At 36.7% G+C, this 27,961-nt stretch overlaps 5 protein-coding genes across 5 annotated transcripts; 1 reads left to right on the top strand and 4 right to left on the bottom strand.

Moving 5' to 3' along the window:
- Positions 1-1,474: 1,474 nt before the first annotated feature.
- Positions 1,475-5,156, bottom strand: LOC140761737 (coatomer subunit zeta-1-like). The gene is made up of 6 exons (XM_073099192.1): positions 5,063-5,156; positions 3,591-3,750; positions 2,631-2,775; positions 2,434-2,511; positions 1,899-1,983; positions 1,475-1,799 (listed from the first exon to the last, which is right to left on the bottom strand). Exons 1-6 carry the CDS (start codon positions 5,063-5,065, stop codon positions 1,740-1,742), a joined length of 531 nt encoding a protein of 176 aa, XP_072955293.1. The 5' UTR covers positions 5,066-5,156; the 3' UTR covers positions 1,475-1,739.
- A 4,344-nt stretch (positions 5,157-9,500) lies between these two features.
- Positions 9,501-9,980, top strand: LOC140761277 (uncharacterized). Its single transcript, XM_073098545.1, has one exon. The coding sequence runs from the start codon at positions 9,501-9,503 to the stop codon at positions 9,978-9,980; it is 480 nt and encodes a 159-aa protein (XP_072954646.1).
- Positions 9,981-10,507: 527 nt separating this feature from the next.
- Positions 10,508-14,800, bottom strand: LOC140761639 (ras-related protein RABE1c-like). Its single transcript, XM_073099060.1, has 9 exons — positions 14,642-14,800; positions 14,414-14,557; positions 11,841-11,913; positions 11,604-11,704; positions 11,454-11,519; positions 11,263-11,360; positions 11,074-11,136; positions 10,899-10,991; positions 10,508-10,815 (listed from the first exon to the last, which is right to left on the bottom strand). The coding sequence occupies exons 2-9, from the start codon at positions 14,484-14,486 to the stop codon at positions 10,732-10,734; spliced, it is 651 nt and encodes a 216-aa protein (XP_072955161.1). The 5' UTR covers positions 14,487-14,557; positions 14,642-14,800; the 3' UTR covers positions 10,508-10,731.
- Positions 14,801-19,055: 4,255 nt separating this feature from the next.
- On the bottom strand, positions 19,056-25,024 carry LOC140761727 (small ribosomal subunit protein uS8-like). The gene is made up of 4 exons (XM_073099176.1): positions 24,445-25,024; positions 19,820-19,963; positions 19,585-19,745; positions 19,056-19,474 (listed from the first exon to the last, which is right to left on the bottom strand). The coding sequence occupies exons 1-4, from the start codon at positions 24,521-24,523 to the stop codon at positions 19,376-19,378; spliced, it is 483 nt and encodes a 160-aa protein (XP_072955277.1). The 5' UTR covers positions 24,524-25,024; the 3' UTR covers positions 19,056-19,375.
- Positions 25,025-25,057: 33 nt separating this feature from the next.
- Positions 25,058-25,595, bottom strand: LOC140761728 (probable histone H2A.5). Its single transcript, XM_073099177.1, has 2 exons — positions 25,386-25,595; positions 25,058-25,288 (listed from the first exon to the last, which is right to left on the bottom strand). Exons 1-2 carry the CDS (start codon positions 25,593-25,595, stop codon positions 25,058-25,060), a joined length of 441 nt encoding a protein of 146 aa, XP_072955278.1.
- Positions 25,596-27,961: the final 2,366 nt, after the last annotated feature.

Here is a 27,961-nt window from a genome sequence, read left to right as displayed (position 1 = left end):
GTAAGCTTAATATGCAGCCTCCTAAAATATGTGTGATGCTTCCAGATGTTACAAGGATTAATATAAGTCTTTCGCTGCATGCCTGCTCAGGACCCCTATCTTTGACAAAGGACCTGCACAGGTTCGAGTCCGTGTTCAAGATCTCAAGAAAGACATTCAACTACATATGTTCATTGGTAAAAGAGGACTTGATGGCAAAGACATCACATTTTACTTTCAGTGATGGAAAGGTCCTAACTTTAGATGATCAAGTAGCTATTGCTCTGAGAAGGTTGAGCTCTGGCGAGTCGCTACTGAATATAGGGTTATCTTTTGGTGTGAACCACTCTACTGTGTCACAAGTGACTTGGCGATTCGTAGAGGCTATGGAGGAGAGCGGCATCCACCACCTTAGGTGGCCTACATCCGAAGAGATGGAGATGATCAAGTCCAAATTTCAGAAGATCCAGGGTCTGCCAAACTGTTGTGGTGCCATAGACACGACACACATCATGATGTGCCTGCCTTTAGCAGAGCCTAACAGTAAAGTGTGGCTCGACAGTGAGAAGAATCACAGCATGGTCTTACAAGTTATCGTCGACCCTGAGATGAGATTCAGAGACATAGTGACTGGCTGGCCTGGGAGCATGAATGAGTTGCTTGTTTTGCACAGTTCTGGCTTTTTAGAACTATGCGAAAATGGTAGGAGGCTGAATGGCAAAAAGACACATCTTTCAGATGGATCAGAAGTTAGAGAGTACATAGTTGGAGATGCAGGGTATCCCCTCCTTTCTTGGCTTCTTACTCCCTACCAAGGGAAGAATCTTTCTGAATCCAAAGTAGAATTCAATAAGCGACACTCCGCGACAAGCATGGTGGTGCAGAAGGCTCTTGCAAGATTTAAGAATATGTGGAGGATCATTCAAGGGGAGATGTGGAGGCCTGATAAGCACAGATTGCCGCGGATAATTCTCGTCTGCTGCTTGCTGCACAACATAATCATAGACATGGAAGATGAAATGAATGATGAGATGCAGTTGTCACACAATCATGATGCAAGATACAAGCAGCAGTTCTGCAGTGTGGCAGAGAATAACGGAATCGTACTAAGAGATGAGTTGTCTCAGTATTTTACTGGTAGATTACCAACCTGAATCAAGTAATTAACGGCTTTTGTTTCCATCGCTTATACGGAACATTTGTTTCAAGAGACGAGCTGAATTTTAATGCTAAATTTGACCAATCCAGAGCCCGATTTCTTTATTTCTTGCACCAGATCTTCCTCCCGTCAGACATGAATAACCTCATTTAACCTACTTGGTAAGCCATCTAGATGCAACCAAATCATACAAATTACATTCAGGTTGTATATTAACTGTATCTTCATGTTGTCATGGCTGATCCTAATTTTGTGTTCTACTTGTACATTCCCGGTATAATCTCAGTAGTCATAGCTTTTGGCCATAATTTCATAACATCATCGTACACCAATCAAAGATTTTTTTGGAAAAAGAAACTTAGATGAATATTTGTATCAAATATGCCATGGCAGCTGTTCCACAGAATCCAAATTTAACTGGGCCTTAATCCCAACTTCTCTCGGGATTAATAAAAAGTATTCTGGGGAATTCAAAGGGAACCATAAACATAGAGTTTTTTTACAGAATATCTGGCAAAACTGTAAACTAAAGACGAGGAATGTCTTCTACTACTCAGGGATGCTCATCTAATCATTTGGCCCACACAAGCATGTCGCCACTTCATTTAAGGAGAGACCTCGCCAAGTGCTCTCGTGCTGTGGCTAGAGCTTGAGATATAGTCTGCAGATAGAAAAGCATTCAGGTAATGATACTTGTATTACATGCTTACCTAATTCGGTCAGTATTAGCATCATTTAGTGAAACAAAAGATCATGGTACCTGCTCAGAAAAGGAAGTAGCTCCATCAAGTCCATGGGTCGCAGCCTTTTCAGCTATTATGCTAGCTTCTGTTTCCAAAATGATCCTGCAAGGCCACACGAGCATATTAGGTAATAGTTTATCAGCATCAAGTCTCCCACTCTGCGCCACAATTTTTCTATAGCAACACAACCTTAGAATATAGTTGTTAACAAGCTTGGCAGATAACTCATTTCATTAGAATATAAAGTGAAATATGCCAAGACAAAAAAAAGTTAAACATGACTCTTTTTCTAATTTCAGTAGTCCATTTCTCCCTCAGTTCATTTACAATATCTCTTGATAATAAAAACTTTTGTCAATCCCTCTTCAGCCTAAATTAGCATCTGACAGTCTTTCAGAAATTCTAAATCTCCACATGTCATTGTCGCCCTTAACATATGTAGATATTGTAGATGACAACAGAAAATTGCACCTCACGGATGCTTTCAGCATACGTGATTGTACAAACAATGAAAATGACGACAACAATCCTACAGAGAGCATAGGACAATACCCTCTATCAACAATTTCATCAAGGCATAGAAATATCACGTCCAGGTTTTCAAATGCTGTCCTTTTGTCCACATTGTTTCTGGAACCAACAGAATCAGTTCAGGCATAAATAAGTAATAAGTACACAACAAAACCAGAAAACATACACTGAGAAACCACAATGAAAAAAGAGGATATAGAGGAGAAAACTGATAAGACCTAAGAAGAATGCCAACAGCATCAAGGAGTCCCTGAAGAACTGTTGCTAGAATGAGCTCATTCTCATCTCCTCCAGTAACAAAAAAATGTAGATCCTGAATGAACTTGTAGACGATAATATAACCATCAAACATTACTATCTCCACTGTACATGAGGAAACAAGAAGCAATTACTAAAAGAGGAAGCTGAACCTGCCTCGGACAAATCAGTTCTTACTTCTTAGTGATCATAAGAATAAAGTAGGTGAAAGCAAAGTTCAGATTGACTTTATCAGCTCAATTCAGTCTTCTAATCAACACGAATACCTTAGTTTTACTAGAGAAGAACACATGTTGAAGCAATATGATTCCATAATTACATGCACTAGTTTAATCAACATATGTCAAATATAGGATAGTTACTATGAGATATTCAACAATTATATGGAAATCATTTGCCCAGTCATAAAGAAGACATGCCATCTCCTTTGGCTTTTCTCAGATCAGAGTACCAGAATCCTACTTACCTGCCAAATATATTGACCACTAGCTGAAGTTTTTCACTGATGTTGAAAAGGCATCCAGAAATGGCTATCGAATATTCCAGAGTAGCCACCCACCACACAGACCTCATGTGCTCCTACTTATTAGGATTAATCTCTTCAAGAAACTATTGTCTTGATGTCTGATATTTAGCAGTTCAACTAACATAAGTATTACACTACTATGACAAAACGTATTATGTTACTAGACACATGAGCAGAAAGATGATGCAACCAAAAGAAAATACATAAATGAAATTAGTTAGATAGTTGTATGGAGGTAAATCAATATTCTTCCTCCTATAACATGTTAGTAGACAAGAAAAATGCTTTATCCAGTCAATGAAATATGAAAGCTCTTACATATATGTTCATTCCTCTTAAGATGATGAGGATACAAGTGCAAGCATGCATGCATTCATATGAATATGCAGGTCACCTTCCATTCGGCCATTTGTTTTCTCAGTCTTGGTAAAAACTGACTTCTCAAAAGCTAGTTTGGCAGAAAATGATGGCCAATCATCTGTGTAGTATTTAACAGCTACACGCTTTCCTTCTGAGTCAAGGATAAGAATGTTTTTAACTAAAGGGCAAGATTCCTGCATGTAAAAAAAAGAGTCATGGCATATTTTTAAGTAAAAATATGCAGAACATGTAATTTAGATATGGAAAGAAAACTTCTCCCAGAAGATTATTTACATGAGTGAGACATACTGATGTCCCAAATAATTATCCATATTTTTATAAAAATCATTTTCCACCTCTCTTGGATGCCTATGCATAAATCTATATGCAATAGTTGGAAACCGAGACAGTCTTTATTAATCACATAATATTCTTTATTCTTGCTAAAACATCTCTGGTGCAGCTCATTCATCATAGCATACTAAAATTCTGAAGCTAATGAAACACAGTAAAATAAATTAGCGCGTATGAGTCTCAAGTTTCAACCAGAGATGAAATCTCCAAGGAAAATAGGAGTTCTACAAGCTAAACTAGAAACACAACGACAGATCCAAAGGAGAAATTACGCAGAAAGTGACATTTCAATGGTCAAACCACTAGAATTCATGTAGACTGTGATATTAAAGTAGGCAGTTAGAGTGTCTTTATCTTTATAAACCCAGTTATACAGCATATCTGTCATAGTTTAGACTCATGTAACCCAAGAGAACCAAATTTTGTGGTACTATAGTGTTATGCTTGTGAGTTGTCTATGAGGGCCAGCTTAAATTCGTTACAGTTCATTTGGACCTTCTGCTTAATTCCATATTGTCATTGTCGGCATTCATGCACATCATACTATTCGGGTGGGGTGCACGTCAGCTAAAAGAACCTTCTCAAGATCAGGAGTATGAAACATCAGATAATAAATAAATGGCTAATGACATAAAGTCATGTGTAGTTATTACTCTCTCCTACAACATAAGCATAACATGGCACATGTCATAATTAACCCCGCAAGATGTGACCCGATGCATCAAATAATGACAACACCATTCTTAATTACGCAGAAACATCCCCTTAACCAGCTTGATTTTAAATTAAAACATCACTTAGGAGACTAAGACCCAACTTGCACTCTACCATCAAATAGGGAAATTATGCTCACACAGTTCCCAGAAAGGATCATATCTTGCCATCAACAACCAAATCTCTCTTGTCCTGCAAGTAATTCCTAACACGATACAGCTCATCCTGTGAACCAGTGGCTATGTTTGAGGATTAGATTTTTACAACAAACAATCAAATATCCTTAGCAGTTCTTGCATATAACTATTTTTGAAAATTAGATTTTTACAACCAAGAATCAAATATCCTTAGCAGTTCTTGCATACAATTTGATCACTTTTCCTAGGGTTATTCGATAGGGTAACAACAATAAACACAAATACTCGGAGTTGGAATTACCATTCGAAGATAACAAGCACGATTTCCCGAGCAGACAAGCAAGTTGGAGAGAGAGAGAGTAAAGCGAGGAACTCATAAAACGATGAAACCGAAACGAAATGGAAATAGGAGAAAAGAAGGCGTGATAGTAAAGAAAGAAAACGGAGCACCGATAACCCGGAATCAGGATACGATCCGAGTCCGTTTAAAAGGTTTGGATCTTAGAGGCTGCACTAATGGGACAACCCGTATCCGACCCGGCTTCCTTCATGACCGGCATGTAGTGATGTACACCACGTCGGGTTCGGGTCTGGTTTCGGATGATGTACCCGATAGGGCATACACTCCTTATCCGAAATAAGTTTTTTTTTTTTCCAATATTATTTTATCACGTAAGTTGCAAGCAAACCCAGCCCAATTAGAAGCCCAGCCCAGCGTACTAATTTGAAATGAGATGATACTATTTAGGCCCAAATTTAGGAGCCTCTCTAATTTTATTATTATTATTATTATTTTGACCTCTTATAATTCCAATCTATATGCAATTGCGTAACAGATGTTAATTTTAATATAAAATAACCAAAATAATCGTTCTGTTTTACAACAAGTAATTAGAAAATCATCTGTCTGTTTTTCATTTCAAGTGACAGATAAAAAAATTCAAGGAGACAATTTGAAATTTGACCTAATTGCAACCCAGTAAAATTCATTTTTCCCCTAATATTTATCTTTGCCATTCTAGAAAGATGATGCATGACCACTAATTAAGAGTAGAGAGACTATCTTTCCAAAAAAACTAAGGCAAGACTATATTGTGGAAGCCTTACATCAGGACTCCCCACCCTCTTTTATCTACAAATCTTTCCACACTTAGTGATTCCAGAACAATTGAAGTCAGTGGATTAGAAAAGTGGGAGTTGTGATTCTGGAAGACTATCGCCGTGCCTTCATATTGGATGTCATCAGTGAGCTTTATCACAGGAGAGATTAATCAAAGAGAATTCAGGAAGTAGATAAACTTCTAGATCAAGATTTTCTCTTTTGCTTATCTTGTCGGAGTACCGAGGATGCTTCGTGGTTTGGAGAAAGCTCTGACAGTTGTTAGATATTTTTTTTTTCTCTATCCTAAAATTGACAAGTTTTCTTTCACGAGTAAATACAACAACACCGTCGTTTACAATCTTGTGGTATTGTATAGAATAGACTAATCCACCTTTGCATCTACATTTAATTTGTAAATCATTGCTCTATGATTGAAGTATCTACGGATTTCTTATTTCAAATAATAATAATGATAATAATAATAACACACTCACACACAATACAATACGGAGTGAGGCTACTGTTGGTATGTTGCAAAGCAAAGAATGTTTATGATGTCTTTGTCATGTCTAACTTCTAACTTCTGATGGCTATAAACCTCAGATGCTTCCAAATCCTTTTAACTTCAATCTCTTTCAAATGCCAGAAGGGATGCTATTACAAGTACAGTGAGTAAGCAATTCTTTTCTCTCAAGCAACCAAACTTTAAAAAAAAAAAAAACATCAAAAGCCCCTAAGATGAGTACATATATCACTGATATTGTGTGGAAAGGGAAAACCTCATTTTTCATGACTCAAGACTTTTCCTATGCGTCAATTTAACTTCCAAAGCCTAGAATTTCTACTTAGTTGATTCCTTTGACTTTATACACATTTTTTGTATCAACTATTGCAGGGGATAAAGAAATTCTACACATGTTTGATGCGCTAACAAAAGTATTAAAGTTATTCTCCTAAAATTTTACTTTAATTACAAAAGTACATCAATATTTAAACAATTAGGTGGGAGTTTTTAAGTTGGGGCAGTAGCTTAGTTATTGAGTCGGCACAAATGAACACTTGCTACCAACCTAATTAATAATTACATATACTACAAGTAATGAAGACAATAAGCAGCAGTTAGAATTAATTCGCTTAATTAACAAGTTAAAAAGGAACACCCCTAACTATGTTGTTGGCATTCTCATCTAATGATTGAAACGATCAAGAGGGAGAAAGAAAAGAAGTGAGTGAAGGAGATTGGCATTTTGATGTAATGCGTGATTGATTTCATATGCGACAGAAGGAGATTAGAGTGCTGCATGTTGGAAAGGCTTTTGGATGCACGAAGAAGCATCAGCGAGCGACCGACTCGCCACGTGTGGAGTAGTTGGATGTGATGTATACATACTACTGATTGTAGTTAGATGGGATTTCGTTTTACTGCTACAGCATGTCATCTACGTGTCACGCCATCACCATGAGGTATTTAATCGATATATGTGGGAATATAGAGATTCTCCATTCCACGTGTTTTAGACTGAGTGGTCAAAGTATCACCGACTGTTTATGCTCGTAGGTTGGATATTTCATTTATTCCTAACTGGATAGTTAAAGAAAAGTCCTCTCACAACTTTGGTCAATGTATATGTATATATCATATCACATTGGAAAATACATTGAATCATGCATAAATGGCGCACAACAATAGTACTAAATGCCTAAGTCATTGGGCTGGTATAAAAAATTCAGCAGCTTTCATCGGTTCCGTTATTATGATTTTACTAGTCTAGAATCACATCTACACTGTCACAGAATAGAAATTAAAAACACAAACATAAAATAAAAGATCAGTCATATCCCCAGCAGATTCGACGGCGCTAGCAGCGGAAGAAAAGGGTGTGATAATGAAGTCAGACGAAGAGGAACAACTAAAAAAATTCCCAACTCCCCCCACACTGTTCTCTACAACGACTGACCCAGCTCCCATCACTACCTCTGCTAGTCACGCTGAGCAAGCGACGAGTTTGAAAAGAGTGGCATAGAAAAAAATGTATGGATAGCATCTAGCTTGGAGAGGGCGAAGTCGATGAGATTTGGGAGGGTCGCAATAGTTGAAGAAAGCAAAATCAACTAAAGTAAATAAATAGGGATGAGAAAGAGGAAAAAGAGGGAGGGAAACACAAAAAAAAACAACGTTATTTTTTTAATAATAGTTAGATATTTGAAAAAAAATTATAGATAACTTATTTTTATTGTTTTTATAAAAAAATAGACAGCTAAAAAAGAGAAATAAAATAAGACTAATTTACTATTACAATTTAAACGGGTGATCTTGATAATATGACTAGTAATTTCGGTTAATTTTATTTAGTATTATTTAATATCAAACGATTAGATTAGGAGAGAGAAATTAGTAATTCTTACTTAATCATCTGTTTTTAAAAATAGAAGAACCCAATTAAAATTGGTAAAAAGTTTGGGTGTAAAATGAAAAATCTCTTTATCGTACACCGTCCAATCCGACCGAACACAACCGATCAATGGTGGTTCACCAAACAAGACAACTAATTTCAAAGTCGGTGCCGTCTAATTAATTGAATCAACTGGTAGATGTATAACTAGGAACAAATATTAGTACCCATAACGCTTGAATTCCACATTGAACACGCCAAACTCAATGCACAAAGATTATTTTGTATTTATAGTTTATGAGACATTAAATATAAATTATAAGATTCGAATGATAACTCTCTCTATATATATAATAAACGTATCAATAATAATAAACGCAAAATTCATGGCGATTTTAATAAATTCTATTTTCTTTTTTCTGATATAAAAATATAATAAAGCGTCAAAGTCAAAGCTTTGGCTTCCGTTGTAAGTCGTATTCGGCACCCAAGAAGGAACTGAGTGTGAGCAGTCCACTTAGGTGAGCAAACCGGATCCGACCGTGAAGTAGTTTTATGCAGCGAATTTATTTTAATATTCGAACATCCCGCCAAACTAGTAACGAGAAAATCTTAGAAGATTAAATTATAGCTCAATTTACTCCATATATTATAAACTACTAAACCTCACATTAATTTAGCTAGATTATTAGTTCCAGCGTATTCGTAAGTATGAAGTATCACAACTGTCACACTTTCCGTTTGAATAGGGCATAGGGACAGTCAGTGGAACATCTAATGTGAAACAATGGGAAAGACTTTTCCGGTGTAATACTTGTAAGTAAAACGTGGACCAAAGTCCTTAGGGTTTTTTTTTTTTTTTCCTAGTTGTGGACCTACTAGAATTAACCTTGTTTAGACTTTATTCAGCTGATCAGTAGTACTCCCCCTTGTTTCAAATCCGAGACTTGAGGATAAGAATCTAAGAAAAGATCCAAATCTAGAAGCAAAGAAGGACCAAGTTGTCGCGTCAACACAACCGACTGCTTATTACGTGCCACCTCAATCACGGTCACAGTAGCAAGTGACAACTAGCTAACTCGCTATAAATCTGGAAGAGGACTAACTAATAGGCATATATGTTGTATGAGTAGACGTCTCATTGCACTCAAAGTGAGTAAAGATTTCGTCTATTTCTATTTATTGTTTTTTTGATGAAGAGATTTAGATCAGGAGAAGGAAAAGTGGAGGGGGAGAGCCTCGGCATGGCTAATGTGTTGATGTTACTGTCAAAAGGCGGCTGCGGTGGCCGCGGCGATGATAATAAAGACAACGTGAAAGAATCTTCACCGGGCCGCGTGTTTGAGTGCAAGACGTGCAGCCGCCGGTTCACGTCTTTCCAAGCGCTCGGGGGGCACCGTGCGAGCCACAAGAAGCTGAGGATGGCCGGCGGGGATAGCGACGGCGAGGGGCGGGCTGGGCTCGGGAAGCCGCGGGTGCACGGCTGCCCGATTTGCGGGCTCGAGTTCGCCGTCGGGCAGGCTCTTGGGGGGCACATGAGGCGGCACCGTGGGGGCGCCGGCGGGTGCTGCGACGACGGTAACGAGAAGAAGGCAGGAGAGAGGAGGATGCTGTGTTTGGACTTGAATTTGGCGCCACCGGATAGTGATGTGGAGGAGTGCAGGGATATTGCCCTTGGCATGCATAGAGTGCGTCAGATTCCTATAGTGGATTTCTTTTACTAAATCTTGCTTACCTTTCTGTAAATTATTGATCTATAATAACTATAATTATAGGGTTTGATTTAGATTCATGTAAAGTTGGTCCCATTTTTAATAAAAAAAGGGTCATCTTTTCATATGTTGAATGTTTCCTTTTCGTTGTTGTTGTACATAATACTAATGTGTAGTTTATTTTGTTCTTATCTTTTTTCTCGTCAACTGCTGCAATTATAGAACTAGAAAATACTATTCAATGTTCTTCCATGAGGCAAACATTGGTGATATGATGCGTGATAGCAAGTAAATATCAAACTGTTAGATGCTTCAACGTGATACTACTATCAAGCTTTTTTTTTTACCTGCCAAACTCTAAACAGTTGACCACACGCCAATCACGACTATAACTATCTCATGGTCTCAAGAGGAAATTTCCAATGTTCGATGGGTTTTAAATGCTTACTGTCTCCAACTTAGAAGAAGAAAGAAAGAGAGGCAGTCATGATAGGCGTGTGGTCAACTAGTAGTAGCCCAGAGAAGAAAAACAACGAAAATAAAATAAAACGGTGTTAAATACTATGAAGATAAAAAGAGTTCGCCATCTCAGCAAATGCAATAACAGTATTACACACTGAGTTGTTGTTGCAAAGAATCAAAGGTCAAAGATACAAGCACCAGAGTATCATCATTATCTTCAAAGGGACATTCTCCTATAACAAGCAAATTAGTTCCCAATGTAAGTCGACAATCACTGGACAGCCACAACCATGCTGCTCCTTCAGGAACCACAGCAGGCCGATCTCTGTGCTGCCGCACTTTCGGAGGACGCCTGGTCTGGTTTGTTAATCTTAATCGTTCGTTCCTGCAAGCACAACAAAGTTCCTGAGCCCCATTTGCTAGGTGAGGGAGAGTTTGCAATGTGGCATTAGTATAAGTTACTTGTACCTCCGGTTTTGAATCAGTCTCAGCAAGCCTTTGCTTGATATCTCTAGCTATTGAAAAGAAAACCTGCTCCACATTTAGGTTTGTCTTTGCACTCTGGATTGTAAATAATAGACAGTCAGAAATGAAAATTGATGCTCTTAATAGGAACTGGGGATTCAGAATATCTACTGCTCACCGTTTCGAAAAACTTAATGCCATATTCATCAGCGAGTGCTTGCCCCTTTGCAGTAGGAACAGCCTGGAGGAAAGCAATTTAAATGTAAGAATATGTACCAACTGAGATTCAACAAATAGGCAAAGATAAAAGCATCTAGATTTTCAACAGAAATGATTTAAAAGGGCATGTCAATCCTTTCGAACATACTCTTTTGCTTTCATCCATGTCAGCCTTGTTGCCCACCAAAATTTTGTTGACATTGTCAGAAGCATGTTGTTCGATATTCCGAATCCAGTTTCTTATGTCTATTAAGTTTCATGAAGCAGAATAACAAGAATAAGAAAAGGAGAAGGCGTGGATAAAAATTTATCGAGAGAAGCAGTAAAAAGAGACAGTACTGTTAAAAGATGACTCATCGGTGACATCATAAACAAGCAAAATACCCATGGCCCCTCGATAATATGCTGCAATCAAAAATTTCAGTTTACTTCAGTAAAGCTTTATCCTGTTAATCCTTGGTCAACATGAAAGAAAGCAAACCAGCCTACCAGTTGTGATGGTTCTGAAACGTTCCTGACCAGCTGTGTCCCAAATTTGTAGTTTAATCCTCTTACCATCCAGTTCAATTGTTCTTATCTTGAAGTCAATGCTATATAAAGACGAGACTTGTGAGATCAATAAGACAAGAATCCACAACATGTGCAGCTGGAGAAAAATGAAAAGAAAAGAAAAGAAAAGAGGACAATCTTTAAAAATGGACAGTTTGTCCCTGTGGCAAAACCTACCCAATTGTGGTAATGAAGCTGGTGGTGAAGGAACCATCAGAGAACCGGAGGAGGAGGCAACTCTTACCAACACCTATGAGAAAAGAGTTCCATGTCAAGGGACTTTACAAGGAGATGTCAAGATAACTATTTATCATGAGAACTAAAATGAACCATGAGTAAAACGGGCCTGATTTCCTATTCTATACAACAGAGAAACAAATAAAAGACAAACATAATACACATAGGAAAAGCTCTTGGGATCTCATCCACTAAATTATTTTGTCTCATCTCTCTAGCATAATATAACCAGCTTCACAATAAAAAAGAAGTTTAAAGAACACAAGATAAACTCCAGTGCAGAAATGATAGCATCCTAGTCGAGGGTTAGCATTTCCATATAGAGGTTGATTACTTCACTTTCAGATCTAAATTTGAAATTGAAATTGCAGGTGGGATCTTTTCTCAAAGATACCACATGACAACTCCTATGTAAATACAACAACATCTAGCTCAAACAATATCACAGTTTGAAATTTCCAACTAACCCTAAGAAAATATATATTCAGCATCCAAAGTCCTAAATTTGACATTGAAAGTTCTCTATTAAAAATCACACAAGAGAAGAAGAAAGTAGGAAACCATTTGCAGCTCACACATCATTAACAGGGATTATGAATCTTGTAATAAATAATTCACATGTTTCCCAAAATCACTTGAATGCCAACAAGTCCAAACAGGCAAACACTAGTTACCTAAACTCCAAGTTCAAGCTGGCTCACATCAAAAGAAGATGCACAAATGTGGCATGTGGCTGATAAAACATCAGAAAAGTAACCAGTAATGCTACTACTAGACAGAAATAACATAACAAAGAAATCGGTTCTCAGAATTAAAGCTTATCCAAGTTACTCAATCCCTTTAACATTTGTACTGATATTGGTCTACAGAGTTGCCTTTATTCTTTGCTTCTTATTTTCATGCATCTTGGGAAGGTTGATCTACACCCAGATTGCCCTTGATCACAGTATTTCTGGGTTCTTTTTATATATTCTGTGCTGTTAAGACACTTTTGCAGGGATTTATAATGCTTAGGGCAATTTCTTGACTTTAATTTTATCTGTTTTATATGTTCTTGATGTACCTAAGGTTTCAAAATGATGGTTGGAAAACTAGGCTAGAAACTTAGCCTGAGGGTTTTACCATAAGTACCTCAATTATGTGATTTTTGTTTCCTCTAGGTAGTAGCAATAAATTAAAAAACTTTACATAGCTTAAAAGTTGGTCATAGAAAGCAGAAACAAGAAATTCATCCTTAAGAGCTTTTCAATTTTGAAGTTGTTCTCTAGTCAGATCTACATTATGGTAAAGAGCTTAAATGAGGATAATGACTTATAAGATGTTTCAAATTGAATAGGTAAAACCTTGCAGACATAAGATATGTATTTATGCCAAAGAAAACCCTCTTTGGCAGTATATTGTTTATCATTACATTCATAACGAAAATCGCTCAAGGAATCATGGAGTCTTTGCTTTTCTTTCTTTTGGGAGTTAGAAATGCATCAATGAAGTTGCAAGCCTAATCCTATACAAGACAGCACTTAGTGACAAAAACCTAGATATATGTTTGTCTTTTCTGCTTAGGAAGGCTGCCAAGTATCTAAGGCTCGCATCAATTTTGGGATTGAAGAAGGGAAACATGTACCATATAATAGCCATACCCCCATTTCTAAAAGTTGTTTCAGTTAATATTAAACTAAGCCACGCCCAAAAAAAAAAAGGATCACTCAAAAGCAATCATTATTAAGCCCATATTAAAACAGATAGATAGCCAAGTATCCATACTAATTACTAATATATGAGAAACGGAAATTATTATAGAATCTTGAAAACAATTAAAAGGAAATTACTAAAAAGATGACTGTGGGATTCTGATGTTAATATTCTATTTCTACCAAAAGATATGGTCCTACTGGACTCTGAATCAACGATGTTGCAGTTAAAATTGAGTACGCCACTTTACACAGATTCAGTGAATCAAACATAAGCTACATAGAAGCCACGTCCAAAGGCTTGGCTTTGGATCAAATATGTGCCTTAGCATTTAACGGGCACAAATTTTAGATATGAATGATGCAAGACCTAGATATATATACAGATATCATATATTTCTACAGTTAACTCAAAGCAATTTAGGAAACAATATCCTCGTCTACTGGTTGTACCAGAGTCTCAACCGTAGCTCAACCAAACAAAAGGACAAAGAAACTTTTCGAGAACGAGAGCAGAAAATTTCGTAGAAATCATTGGCACTGCACGAATCTTAATCTAATCACAGTAACATCCTAAAAGATCTAATTCTTAGGAAACGAAACCCACAGCCTAATCAGATCACTGCCGAATGGCACAGTCCTACATCCCCAAATCCTCAATTTTGCTCGCCTAGAGATCTCCAAAACATACCTCCGATTACCCCTATCCCCTATCCCCAAAATCGAATTTTTTTTTAAAACAACGGCAAACGAACAGCCATTCCGATCATAAAACAAGAAAACTAAGTAGAAATCACAAGATCCCGCCTAAAATAACCTTACCGCTGTCACCGATCAGGAGAAGCTTTATGAGATAATCGTAATCCGCCCTAGCTCTAGCAGGTGGCGCAGCCATTGAAAGTGAAGAAGAGGAAGAAGACCACCACCAGCAAAGCGATCGCGAGGCAAGAATCCCTAATCCCTAACCTAAAGAAGAGATCAAAACACCGCAATTAGGGTGACAAATCGAATAGGGAAATGGGGATCAAGAGAGAGAAGAGAAATCCGTACCGGATTCAGCTGAGATCGATCGAATGGAGATGGAGGAGAGGGTCCGGCTCACGATATTTTCCTTTATTTCTCCCCTCTTCTTGTAATTGCCAGTTCTCCTCCCTCGAATGCCAGACTGGTTCTCCACGGGGTCTTGTCACTCTCCGGTGCGTTTAAACTCATCCTTGGGTCCTTGCCGACTTCTTCGCGGCGAAAACTCCGACCCGGTAAGCTAGACGGATCCGAAACGATCGGAATACTACGACCATACTAGTGCTTTCATTAACGTTTAAACCTTGAATTCAAATTAATTTGAGCAAGCTTAAGTTTGGGTAACTCGAATTACGCATCAAATTAAACATTTAAAGTGGGCGAGAAGACTTCGGGCATAAACACTTAAATGAGTTGGTGACCCGTGAGGGCGATTGGCGAGGTGTGGTCACCTCCGAGTTGCTGAGTCATACGAACACGGCGTGCATCTTTTTTTAATTACACCTTGCTCAGGAGCTATCAACTCTCTTTTTTAATATAATTTCCTTCTCACCGCATAAACTATCATCATTTTCTACTAATAATTTACTAAATTATTACTTTTTATATATAATGACCCCTAAATTTTTATTTACAGTACATAATAATATCATAATAAGTTCAAGAGATAATTATGTAAGATGTGATAGTTCAGAAGGGAAAATAAAATTATTTATTTTTTTATATTATTTTGATTCTTTAAACTTCTTTTTGTGATACATAAATCCTATGAACTATTAAAAATATCTTAAACGCATATTTTGTTAAGTGTGTAATTAAGTGATCAACTATATAATATATTTACCTGTGTCTGGCTTGCTTTATGAATAAGATCAATTATGAAATAAGTAATATTTTTTGTTATTCTCAAAATGAGATTTCTATTCTGAAAATAACTATTTATATGTTTACTTATATTTTAGAAAAAAAAGTGTAATAATTAAATTTAATATGATATAAAGTGAAGAAAAATATGGACAAATATGTTTTATTTTTATTTTTACAAAATTAGCATAAATAATATTTAATTTGATATAAAATAGATTGATGGGATAGATATTAAGAGTAAACTAACAATTGAGTTAGTGTGTGTGCCATAAGATGTAATTTTGATCAATAGCATTTAAATTCTAGAGCATGTCGTTATAATATTTAGTTATTATTTTGGAACAAGTAGTTACGTTCTTGAATAAGAAAAAAAAAAGTTATCCCTAGAGCGAAGGAAAACTATAATTTAAAGGAAAGAAGAAAGAAAAAAGTTTAACTTACCAAAATACTCTATCTTCACTTTTGAGATATTTTGGTCATTTAATTTTTCCATTTACTATAATTAGATAGGTAAGATATTTTTAATAATTCAAAAGTTCTATCTATAAAAAAGAATGCTTCTTGTATATATATATATATATATATATATATATATATATATATATATATATATATATCAAGAGATTTAAGTATAATTATCTTTAATTTTTTTTTATTTAGGTATGGGCCATTGTTGCATGGCGTCAAAAGAAACCAAAAGGGCAAAAAGTCTACTACGACTATAAGGAATATAAATAGATTATTCTAAATCACCATGTTATCCTGTTCCATTCTATAATTCATACATCAACTCTTAAATGTATTAATATCCTCCTAAACTCTTGCTCATCTTCGCATAGAATCCCTAATGCATTTTCCCCAACATAATGAGCCCTTAATTATATAAAAAAGGGATTTTTATAAATCACACCTTATATTTTGCCTATTTTGTGATTCGTACCCCGTCTTTGGGGATTTTATAACGTGACCCTTCCTTTTTATAGTAATGTTCATTTAACACCCTAAGCTAATTTAACCTAACTATAATCAAACATAACGATATTAGAAAAAGAATATTCTGTTATAATCTATTATATAATTTATAATATTCCTAAATTACCCTTGTACTCGTCTCTAATTTTATTCATAACTTAAACCTTATAATTTATTATCTCATAGCTCCCCAAACTATGAAGAACATCTCTAAATGCCAAGCTGACCTCAAAGCTTCCAAATCACAAGCAGTAGCTCCCCAAACACCAAGCCATCGGAGTTGAAGGAGCTTGTAGTCGGAAGGTTGCAGCTTGGAATTAGAGCTTCCCAAAGCCTACATCACCAAAACACCAAGTAGTCGAAGGTTGAAGGAGGTTGCCTTCCGAAGTTGCCCAAACGACAAGAGCTCCTCCAAGCCTACATCACTCCTCCTAAGTTGGGATTTTGGGATTAGTTTCTGTAATCATTTTTTGTTGAATACCATTTTAGGGTTTTAGGGTTTAAAGACAACTCAACCCCATTTTGGGATTTTAGGGTTTAAAAATGATTTCTGGGTATTTTAGTAATTTTCGAACTAGAGTCACATAAACCATATAACATGGTTAATATCAGTTAGCTAAAGTAACGTTAGGGTGTTAAATGAATATTACAGGAAAAATGAGGGGTCGCGTTATAAAATCCCCAAAGACGGGGTGCTAATCATAAAATAGGAAAAATGTAGGGTGTAATTTGTAAAAATCCCTAAAAAAAAACCTTCAAAATATCTCTTTTGTTAATTATTTATTATTATTTTTTTCGTTTGAAAAGTTACATGTGAGTATGATCTGACTAATTATAAGTCTATGTTATATACATTTCGACTACTATTTTAGGAGAAAGAAAGAGAGAAAGATTAAAAATAAAATAGTCATTTAATACATTTTTTAATTGACACCATTCAAGATGAGAGGTTTTCTATGGATTCAAGAGTCAATGGGGTGAATATAAATATGAGCAAAAGTTCATGGTTGTTAATTTAATTATTCCTATATTATATATAGGGCCTAACTAAAAGGCAACAATTTCCAGGCTTGCTTAAGAAAAAGAAATTCTCATATTTCATTATAGTATTTTAGTATTACTAATGATCAGAATTTCTTGTGTTTCTCAAGAAAATTATATTCAATAATTATATATATATATAATAAAAAATTTATTAAATATCAATCTCAATATCATATGGAGAGTCTCCGTGAAAAGTAGTGTGGTAGACGAGGTGTCAATCTGAGGGTATTCAAATTGAGATGATCAAAGTTCGGACAAAAAGGGCCTAACGAGTCACAAAGTATTTAGAAGTAATAATAAAAGTAATAACCAGACGCCAAGAGGTGAGGAATATAATTTACAAAAAAGAGAGTGAGATGTGCTTCAAAGCATATGCTAAGAAGATCCTGGCAGCGTCTCTACCAAAAGGTCACTCCACCAACTAAAGCTCCCATTATTTCCTCTCTCTTTCTTTCTCTCTCATATTCTCTATTCCTACCTATTAAAGCAAAGCTCCCTTCTCCCATGAACGCCCTCTTGCATTCCTACAGGATTCAGAGGCCATTCATGGACCCTCCGAAGAATGGCCTGGCAACGTCGAGGCGGTGACGATCGGCGAGGCCGAGGCCTGCTGTGTAGGGCAACCTAGAATCTTTGGCAGTACTCTTACTTTTTACTCGTGTTGTAGTAGAGATGGGATTTATGATATATCCATCATTACCTCTAATATAGAAGACCACTCTTTCGAGTTGAGATATTATTATCTTCTTCTTCTTCTTCTTCTTTTCTTTTGGATGATATATGTTTTATGTTTTAGAATTATATTTTGTTTCTAACAGTTTGCGAATATAGTGTAGTTGGTAGATGCCTGAATGATGTATCATGTATCATAGGAAGATGAGTATTTACTAGATGGGATATATTAAGCCTTGTTTGCTTTAAGTTTATTATGCTCATGAATTAATTTAGGGATTCCTAACTAATTCAATAAACGAATATTATTTTATTTTTTCTGTATCTAATCAAGTTTACTCTAAAGCGTTACGGTTCTTATAAAAAATAAAAGAGAAATTCCACATGCATAAGACTGTTGGAAAAATGTCTGACTATCTCTGGCTATGAGTTAAGCTTTCTGGAGAAAAGGAGTATCCACATATGGGTTGTGACGTCGAACACCTTGTCGACTATAGTCTATAGGAGGACAATCTTATTCTTACGTTATCAAATTAGGTTATAGGCGATATGGATCGCTTACCATACAACACATTGTGCCATAAATAAGGATTAAAATAGACTTTACTTTCACAAATCATTTTACCCTCTGAAATTTATTTGCACTTTTAACTAAATTACAGCTATTAACTTTTTCAGCCAGTACTAATATCTTTACCTTTTAGAGCTAAAAATTATTATCAACTTAGACAAATAACACTTTATCAGTTGAACTTTTATTTTATAACAGTAAGCTGCTATAAACTTTCTGTAGAGTTATTTAAGTCATTTTGTTATCTTCACTGACAATCTCTCTACTTACAGTCTAGTTAGAAGTACAGGACGGTGTAGTCATATAGAATTTAGCAGGCTGCCATAATCTCAACACAATAATAGGTCACCGTTACATGATTATCACAATAAAACTAGGGATTTCTAAGGAATCAACCTGATTCAAGCCTCAGCTTCATGATAGACAACAAATCTGGATAGATATATCCATGAATTCAAATAGTTATATGTATCAAAATAAAGCTCCATAATTTACTACTGCATTTAAAAGTTCATCAACTAAAAAACACAGAACCCCAGGAAAACACAAGAAAAAATAGCTATCAAAATCCTTCAAGATCTCAACGAGGACCGCCACAATTAACATGAGACATCCTCTATACTGGGACAAAACTCATTCTAGTAGAAAAACCCGAGCACTTTACCACCAACATTCTTCCGCCTTGCCTCTTCATGATCCATAATGCCAGCAGAAGTTGTCAGGACAATGTAACCAAACTGTACAGCAATTTATAGTGTTATCAGTCTAGTTAGGGCATAGGCACATGAATAAGAGCATGTTAACTAGCAACATCTGGCCTCCAAGAAGTTAGGGTTAACAAACTGACCTGTCGTGAGGGAAGTAGCCTTGCAGTCCAAGGCTCAATTTCTTTGACACCAACATCAAATCGAGGGCTAATAACACCACATTTGTTCAACCTTCCATTCAACTCAACAACAATTTTACCAGCTCTATGATCATCAACATATTCAAATTCACCGATATATCCTGCAGACCAATGGTTACGAAATTAAATGATGCCACAACTTTTATATCAGCAGAAAATATATTACAAGACTGACCATGCTTCTGCATAACCAGAAGGAACTTGATGATCACTTTTGATGATGGCCTAATCATGACCTGCCGCTTTCCACGCTTCTCAGCATTGTACATACTCTTGAGAGCGTCATTCAGGACACTGACTCTCACCATTGCTTCCAAGCCTACAATAGGAACAAAGAACGAAAAGATAGATAAATACACAAAGGTACAGCTCTTCTGTTTGCACGTGTCTACGACATGACATTATTAACAAGAAATAATATGCCAGATTATTCTGCACTGGAATCAATTGTTGTCTAGTTCAAAGTTCAAACGGCATAATCAACCACAAAACTCTCGCTTATTATGAACCAAGCTCAAAAAGAAAATAGGTAGATATATGGGTTTATGTCCACATCAAGATCTAACATAAATTGAACTGACGGAGCAGCTAAACAAGTAGGAAACTTAACAGCCTAATGTTGCATCAATTTTACCACATGGGAAACATGTAGAATTTTCCAGCAAGACCATATATATATATATATATATATATATATATATATATATATATATATATTTATAATGTGACAGATTGTCAATAAATGGGACAATAGTATGATAAAAAATGAAAAAGAAATCAGATACTAGACATCTTACTGCCTCTTAAAAACACTAATAACGCAATGTACAGTTTGTATGAAATGATTGACTTTCAATGCCTTTGGTTTTTTTCCGATAATAAACTGAACTTTACTTACCAAAACTTAGATAGCATTTTTTCCTTTTTTTATTGACCATGAGCTTGTAGGCTATACGATAAATAATGGGATTAGCCTTGCTCAATATATAGATTGGCCAACTAAATCAATTCTAAAAAAAAACAAGCGACAACAAGCCCAACGCATGTGCATATAGCACTCCGATGAAAAATCCATCAAATATTAATGCTAATATCTAGTTGGAGTCTAACTCATGACTTCTATCATTAGTAAAATCCAACTACTGAGCTATGGTTGCAACACAACTTGACCAAACCAACTTATAGAGCTGCCCCAAACCATTTCATGGGAAAGGCCCATGAAAATCAAGAGGGGAAAAAAGGCGATTGACCACTATCTGAAATAGACAATTGCAGCTAGAAGTTCACATACAAGATATAACAAAACACATAAGCGTCTTAAATTTAACTGATTAAGAAGATATCCTAAAGGTAAATGTACTTAGAAAGTGTAGCTACAATATGATCCATATATATAATTTCCTCATTCCTCAAGATCAAAATCAAGGTATTATTTGAGCAAAAGAGAAAGCATTAACACACAACCAACTAAGGACCATCAACCATGCTTAAAGTTGCATTTAACACCATTGTTATTGACAATCCATCACGATATGGCTTTGATTAACAGTGAAACCATGGAAAATTTGGATATGATGTTCAACTGAACTAGCCATGAAGAATCCAAAATTCATCTAAAACAACCAACATGTGTAAATAAAGTGAATAATGTGGACTCCTAATTCCGGATCACATAAAGTAACATATTTTTTATTGTCAAGAGATCAATGCTTATATTGATATCTCAAGATCTAGATAACCGCTCTGACTTATTTTCACATTAATATCAACAAGAGAACCAAATTTCTATCGATACAAATCATAGGCATGAAGATCTAACACACATCCGTTATGGAACTGCAGGGTTAGGATAAACTATAACAAACATGAGATCCACGAATCTAACCAATGCGCACAAAAATTATTTGACTCCCAACAATATGAACACAAACTAAATCAAAACGAAGTCTAGCGTTATAGATCCGCCATTAAGAGAACGACGAGGCAAATATATCGAGTACGACAAAGAGGACGAAGCATGTCGGAATCGGACCTTTTCGGAGTGCGAAGACCGCGAGGAGAGAGCGGCTAAAACCCTAGCTCCGCGAGGAGTCGAATGAGAGTGGAGAAAGAGAGGGTGGAGAAGGAGAACAATCGGAGAGGCTTAAAAGGGAGGGCTCGATGCGATATCGCCCACTTAGACGTTTCCGTTCGTTTCAAACCCTTGGATCGTCATCCGATGGTTGTATCGTCCTTGCGCCAGGTTGCCCTAGAATTCGTGCGGTGTATCCTTATTTGAAGCAGGAAAACTCTACTTCCGCAAGTCCGGTAACTCCACGTGTCCTAAACAGGGTTGTAGAAATCCTAGGAAATCAATCATCGGAAAGCACGAATATTGAAGCAAATTGAATATAGACGTCTATAGTCTCTATCCCGTCCTACTTGAATCGAATGAATCAGTTAGCTATCCTTATCATCCACAGATGTCAGAAATCAATCTTCTATTCAAGTCCACGTTAATAGACAAGATACTTAGATCGCATTTCAAAGGTGCATCCACGGAATAAATCAAAAGAATTATACTGGAGAGAGCAAGAGAGTGATGATGAAGTCATATCTCGGCGAATCGCAGGCACTGAAGAGTACTGTTACGAAAGAATGGAGATGGGGAATGAAAGGGATCTCGTGTTCCATGCGATTGGATGATGGAAGGTCGTCCAGAGATTAGTTTAAATTTCTCTTAGATTCTAGTATTACCGTCTTCTTGTTGATACCAACCGGCTACGGGTGGCAAAACTTGACCCGACTCGATAACCCAACACGATAACTCGACTGTTAATCGGGTTTGGATTTAGGTTAATTAGGTTCGGATCATAAATGGGTCAACCCACTTAACCCGATTATTAATCGGGTCGTGTTCAAGTTTATACCTCTGACCCGCTTGACCCGTTTAAGTAAACGGGTTGGCTCGGGTCAACCCACCAATCCACCATATATATATATATATATATATATACTAATTTGACCGATTGACCTAAATACCCTAATACCCTAAGATCCAAACTCATTTCCTCAATCCTCACACCAGCATTGTCGCCCCCTTCCCTTACCTCCTTTCCTTACCTATGCCTGTAGCCCACTTTGACGTTGCCCCTTTCCCTCCTCACTCTTCACATCGAGTAACATCGGCACATCGCCTCCTCTCTGTCGATGCTTCTTGCTCATACCGCTTGGCACCCGAGTTTCTCACACCGCCCAAGGACCAAGGTCCTCACGCGATCGGGTCCTCACGCCAGATCTCTCCCCTCACTCACGCCGGAGCATCTCACGTCGGATCTCCCCCCTCACACCGGCCACGTGAATCATGCTTCCTCATGCCACCCGAGCTTGCTGATCCCCTTCACTCACGCCACCGATGCACTTCACTCACGCCACCGATGCACCTCACTCACGTCGTCAGGTCCTCACGCCATTGAAGCTCCTCACACCACCGAACACCCATTTAAGTATACTGAACTATTAAGATTGTAATTTTGATGTTAACTGAGCTTTGAGTTAAAAATAGGTTATTTTATTTATGTAATACATTATTTATATACGATAAATCAGTAAATATTAAATTTTATATAGAATTTATATTAAGTTAACACGACCCATTTAAGTATACGAGTTATACAGGTCGTGTTAGCGTGTCGTATTAACCCAAAGGCGGGTCGTGTCGTGTTATCCGTTTATTAATCAGGTCGTGTTCGTATTTACAAAATACAACCAGTTTATTAATCGAGTCGTATTCATATCAAGATGTTGACTTGACTCAAATCTGACCTGATCCAAACCTGCCTAACCCGACTAGATTGCCACCCCTATAGCCAGCCATTCGAGTTTTACATTGCAGGAGGTCATACTTCTTAATTACGATTTGAGATCAATCAACAACCCATTACATCCATTGTTCAAGAAGCTACTAATATGTTGGAAGTCCCACTTCCTATTTAATCGTTTGATATATGCAATCTTAGAAGAGCTTAGTAATATTCACCAAAGAATCACCAATGGATGGATACTCAAATATTTGCACGAGTGTTTCCAAGTTCAAACCCCATTGGAGCACCATGAAATTCCTAATGCTCTAAGAAATATATTCACCAAAGAATCGTTTTATAACTGGTAGTGAAGAAAGATTTCTTCAGATAAAAGACTTATCCCTGTTTGCAAGGCAATAAAAGAAAACATGACCATGAAGGACATAAAGAACAAACTGATCAAAAGAAGCACCAATTAGAAAGCATCAAACATCTCGACATGCAAATAGAATCAAGTTTGAATACTGGAAATGGAGCAAGAAAAACTTGGATGTTAGATGACAGCCGGTTGCTGCTTTAACTGCAACAATGTAAGAGCATTCCTTGATAGCATCAATCAAGTAACAAGGAAATTCATACTTTTTTCCAGTAAGAAGGTGAGCTTGTGCTACACTTGGTGGAAGCTCTGTGCTCTATTATCCTGCCTCTATTTGGAAGCCAATGCACATCAATATTAGAGTAAATTCAGACAAGAAGATTAAAATCTTACTTTTTCGAAGTTTTTCTCTGGCTAATCAGGTAAAACAAAAGCATATCAGACAGGGCAATACAATTCCATCACACAATCTCTTCCGAGACAACCGAATGATAGCAACTACTAGTAGAATTGGGATCACTCAGACAAATGAAGCAGAAGTGTAAATGACATATTTCTTAAGGAAATATTAAGACACATACTCCAATAAATGCAATAGATCACAGAAAAAGAAACAAACGCTAACAAAATTAATGTATATACCCTGGATTGAACCGAGCCTTTCTGATCGCAGTGAATTGTATTCCAAAATAGAACAACACTTGGTAATCTCCACGAGCATAACACTTCTGAACTCACTCCATCATAGCTTATTCCCACAAGTTCAAGAATAGGACAAGCAACCAAGTAACGTTAAAAATACATTATCACTCAGTGACTCCACTATTCCCAGCCACTAAATTCTAAATCACATAAGTACTCATACAACTTTCAAGGTAAACTAGCATATGCAAATAAAAAGTTCTACCTTTGAATTACAAACATAGCAACATAGCTTCAGAGCAATAATGACATAATCTATGTCCAACTAAAGCAACCACAAATATTTTAAACAGGATTAGAGTTTTGAGATTTCACACTCACCGCCTCAAACATATATTCGCATCTACTAAGGAGAACTCAAATAAAAATAAAAAGAAGACTCCTTGTACAAGAACTGGATCGATAATGCAAAGTCTAACTACAAAGTACCCCCTTCATATTTAACCATTCCATTTCATGCCATAACAGGAAAAAAGAAAACCCTAAAATATTCACAGAATTATATACAAAAAAGGGAAGAAAAAGGAGAAGACTAGCTGCGAGATCCAAATACCTACGCTTTGGGGGGAGATTTGGTCGCCTTCGGCGACTTGGCCTCCTTGCTCGCCGACTGCTTCGGCAAGAGCACGGGGTTAATATTAGGCAGGACTCCGCCGTGCGCGATCGTAACGCCGGCGAGGAGCTTCCCCAGTTCGTCGTCGTTCCGCACCGCCAGCAGCACGTGACGAGGTATGATCCGGCTCTTCTTGTTGTCACGTGCCGCGTTCCCGGCCAACTCCAGCACCTATAGGGGCAATTCCCGTCGAAACCTTCGTGAGATCCATAGAAGTAGGCGATGGGGATTAGCTCGCGGGAGTGGTAGAGAGGAAAAAAGGGACTACCTCGGCGGCCAGGTATTCGAGGACCGCAGCAAGGTAGATGGGCGCGCCGGTACCGACGCGCTCGGAGTAACGGCCCATTTTGAGGTAACGGCCGATACGGCCCACGGGGAACTGGAGACCCGCCTTAACGGAACGGGAAACGGGCTTCTTCCTGGCCCCACCGCCCCTCCGGCCCCCGGCTCCCTTCTTCGCCCTTCCTCTGCCTTCCATCTCTCTCTCTCTCTCTCTCTCTCTCTCTCTCTCTCTCTCTCTCTCTCTGTCTGGGTGTTATGGATTTTTGTGTTTTCTTTCTGTTGTTTTTTGAGCCGTTGGATTGGGACTATTGTACGGTTGATAGGACCGTGAGATGGCAATCCGTGGGAGTGGGGCTCTGCAATGCTTGTACCCGATGCACGTGGTGGTGGGTGTGGACGTGTGATTGTGATTGTCTTTTAAGAGTTAAATTACAAAATGCCACTTTAGATTTTTTTTTTCTTTTTTCTTTTTTTCTTTATGTTAAGATCAAACTACCACTAAGTTTTTGTTTTTATTAATTTATACCACATGGTTTAGGTTAATGTGAATCGTCTCTTCTATCTTTTTCTCTATCTAATATTACAAGCCTTTAAATTAAGCTTTTTACATAATTATCATTGAAAACTTTGAAAAATACTGTTAAAATTATTATGCTCTTTGAAAAAAATATTATTATAATTAATTTTTAACACAATATATTTAACATAATATAATTAAGTTAGCATAATGATATGTTATTTTATAGTATACTTTAGCAAATAAGAGATAATTCATAATATAGTAACTAGTAAGGCATCATTGTGAAACGAGTGGACTATACAGATTTCTTACGCTCATTTTAGGTACTATAAAATAGTTTTAAAAAAATTAAGTATTTAATTATAAACTAAATAAAAGTATCATTATTATTTTTAATGTTATAGAAAATAATTTAAAAAATTCTTTAACAATATTTTTTATTATTATTTATGAGCTCAAAGGCTAGAAATAGGTTGGACAAGGACTAACTCTCTTTAGTTATAAAGACACTTACGCCCCATTAAGCTTTTAGGTAACCCATGATCTCCTTGTTCATGAGAAAGATACCTACCAACTCTATTAGAGTTTATTGGTTTAACAATATGTCATATAAATTATCTAAAATATCTTGTACAGTTAAAATATATTATTATTAAATTCAATGTTCAAATCCGGAAAAAAAGAGAGAATATAATGAAGTATTGATATATATTTTAGTAGCATGTTCACAGGTCATATAGTAACAGATTCAAGTACGTTAGTTGAATTTTATGCTTGTATATCCATATGCATGTCATGGTGTTGGATGGATCGGTTTAAATATTTACAGGGCAAAAATTATTATGTAATATAATAATTATTTTAAAATGATGAAAATGTCTTCCTATAACTTTACTGAGGTCTAAATAAAAGATAAATACGAGTATTATAGTTATCTTACTTAATATTTACTCTATAATAGTTTGAAAGCATGTAATTTTGCCATCTAGGACAATTAATTTGGATCTTAAAACTTCTGGTGAATGTTTCAAAACCAAAAGCCCTCTCTACCTCTCTTATAACTCATTTAGTTGATACATGAGTCTTCCTTGTTTCTTTATTAACTTAACATCCAAACGCTACAAGCTCTCTAAGAATATGCATAAATATGCAAAGAAATGTGCATAAACACTTTATTAGAAATTAAGACTTATACACCGGATTTTGATATAAGAGCAGGGGCCTCATTTATTTAAATTTGCATCACAACCAAGTAACCAGCGAGTTGACACTAACAATACATTGAAGAGAAAGAGAGGGATTTAAGCTTCGATCTTCTTGATAACGCCTTCCTTGAGCTCCTTCTGCGGCGAAGGGCACGACGGCCGAGCAGTCTCCGACGGCAACCGAGCCGAGTCCGTCGACGTCTTCTGCTCATCAACAGCTCCCATATCGGCTGCTTCAATGCCGGAGAAGCTCTCGGGGAGAGTGAACACACTCTGTGATGCTCTCCTCTGGTGACGACCTGGCCTTTGAGACATAGTTTCTTGGTGAAGGCGGTAAGAGAGAGAGAGAGAGAGAGAGAGAGAGAGAGAGAGAGAGAGAGATAGGCTTCAGTAAGTAGAGCTGCTGGTTAGTATGTGGTTATATAAGTCCACAGGTTGACCCTGTATACGTGTTACTAAACTATTTGAACATGTGAGATGATGGAGAGAAGTATATATATATATATATATAAATATATAATTGATGTGAAACCAATAATTGAATCCGTGAGTACTATCGATCGGTAAACCAACCAGCTGTGATGATAAAGTTTGACTATTAATTCCGATATTTAAAGTTATAAATGATAGATTAGATAAAAAGAAAAGTTATCGGGGTTTCTGCTATCAGTATTATATATAACTCAACCAGCGAACTCTACGATGGTGAGAAAAAACCATCAGTTGCATTAACTAATAGACCCCACGTGTTCTCTGATGGTATTAAGGATCTGACTCATATTATGGTTGACTTAAATGCACATGCAATTATTTAAATGAAATATTAATATCTCATCT

Source organism: Typha angustifolia, chromosome 6 (genome assembly GCF_048772165.1).
Source record: "Typha angustifolia cultivar Huaian chromosome 6, ASM4877216v1, whole genome shotgun sequence".
NCBI lineage: Eukaryota > Viridiplantae > Streptophyta > Magnoliopsida > Poales > Typhaceae > Typha > Typha angustifolia.
The sequence above is the reverse complement of the archived record's forward strand: the minus strand, read 5'-3'. Positions and strand labels throughout refer to the sequence as shown.

Coding starts and splice junctions, on each gene's coding strand:
- LOC140761277 (XM_073098545.1), top strand. CDS start 9,501: ATGGCTAATGTGTTGATGTTACTGTCAAAAGGCGGCTGCGGTGGCCGC.
- LOC140761737 (XM_073099192.1), bottom strand. Junction 2,512..2,630: donor GCTGTTGGCATTCTTCTTAG/GTCTTATCAGTT, acceptor TGTTGGTTCCAG/AAACAATGTGGACAAAAGGA. Junction 1,800..1,898: donor CTACTTCCTTTTCTGAGCAG/GTACCATGATCT, acceptor TTCTATCTGCAG/ACTATATCTCAAGCTCTAGC.
- LOC140761639 (XM_073099060.1), bottom strand. CDS start 14,486: ATGGCTGCGCCACCTGCTAGAGCTAGGGCGGATTACGATTATCTCATA. Junction 11,137..11,262: donor ACATGGATGAAAGCAAAAGA/GTATGTTCGAAA, acceptor GCTTTCCTCCAG/GCTGTTCCTACTGCAAAGGG. Junction 10,816..10,898: donor AGACTGATTCAAAACCGGAG/GTACAAGTAACT, acceptor TTGTGCTTGCAG/GAACGAACGATTAAGATTAA.
- LOC140761727 (XM_073099176.1), bottom strand. CDS start 24,523: ATGCTCGTGGAGATTACCAAGTGTTGTTCTATTTTGGAATACAATTCA. Junction 19,964..24,444: donor AAGGCTCGGTTCAATCCAGG/GTATATACATTA, acceptor TTCCTATTGTAG/GCTTGGAAGCAATGGTGAGA. Junction 19,475..19,584: donor GGCTACTTCCCTCACGACAG/GTCAGTTTGTTA, acceptor ATTGCTGTACAG/TTTGGTTACATTGTCCTGAC.
- LOC140761728 (XM_073099177.1), bottom strand. CDS start 25,595: ATGGAAGGCAGAGGAAGGGCGAAGAAGGGAGCCGGGGGCCGGAGGGGC. Junction 25,289..25,385: donor TCGAATACCTGGCCGCCGAG/GTAGTCCCTTTT, acceptor TTGCCCCTATAG/GTGCTGGAGTTGGCCGGGAA.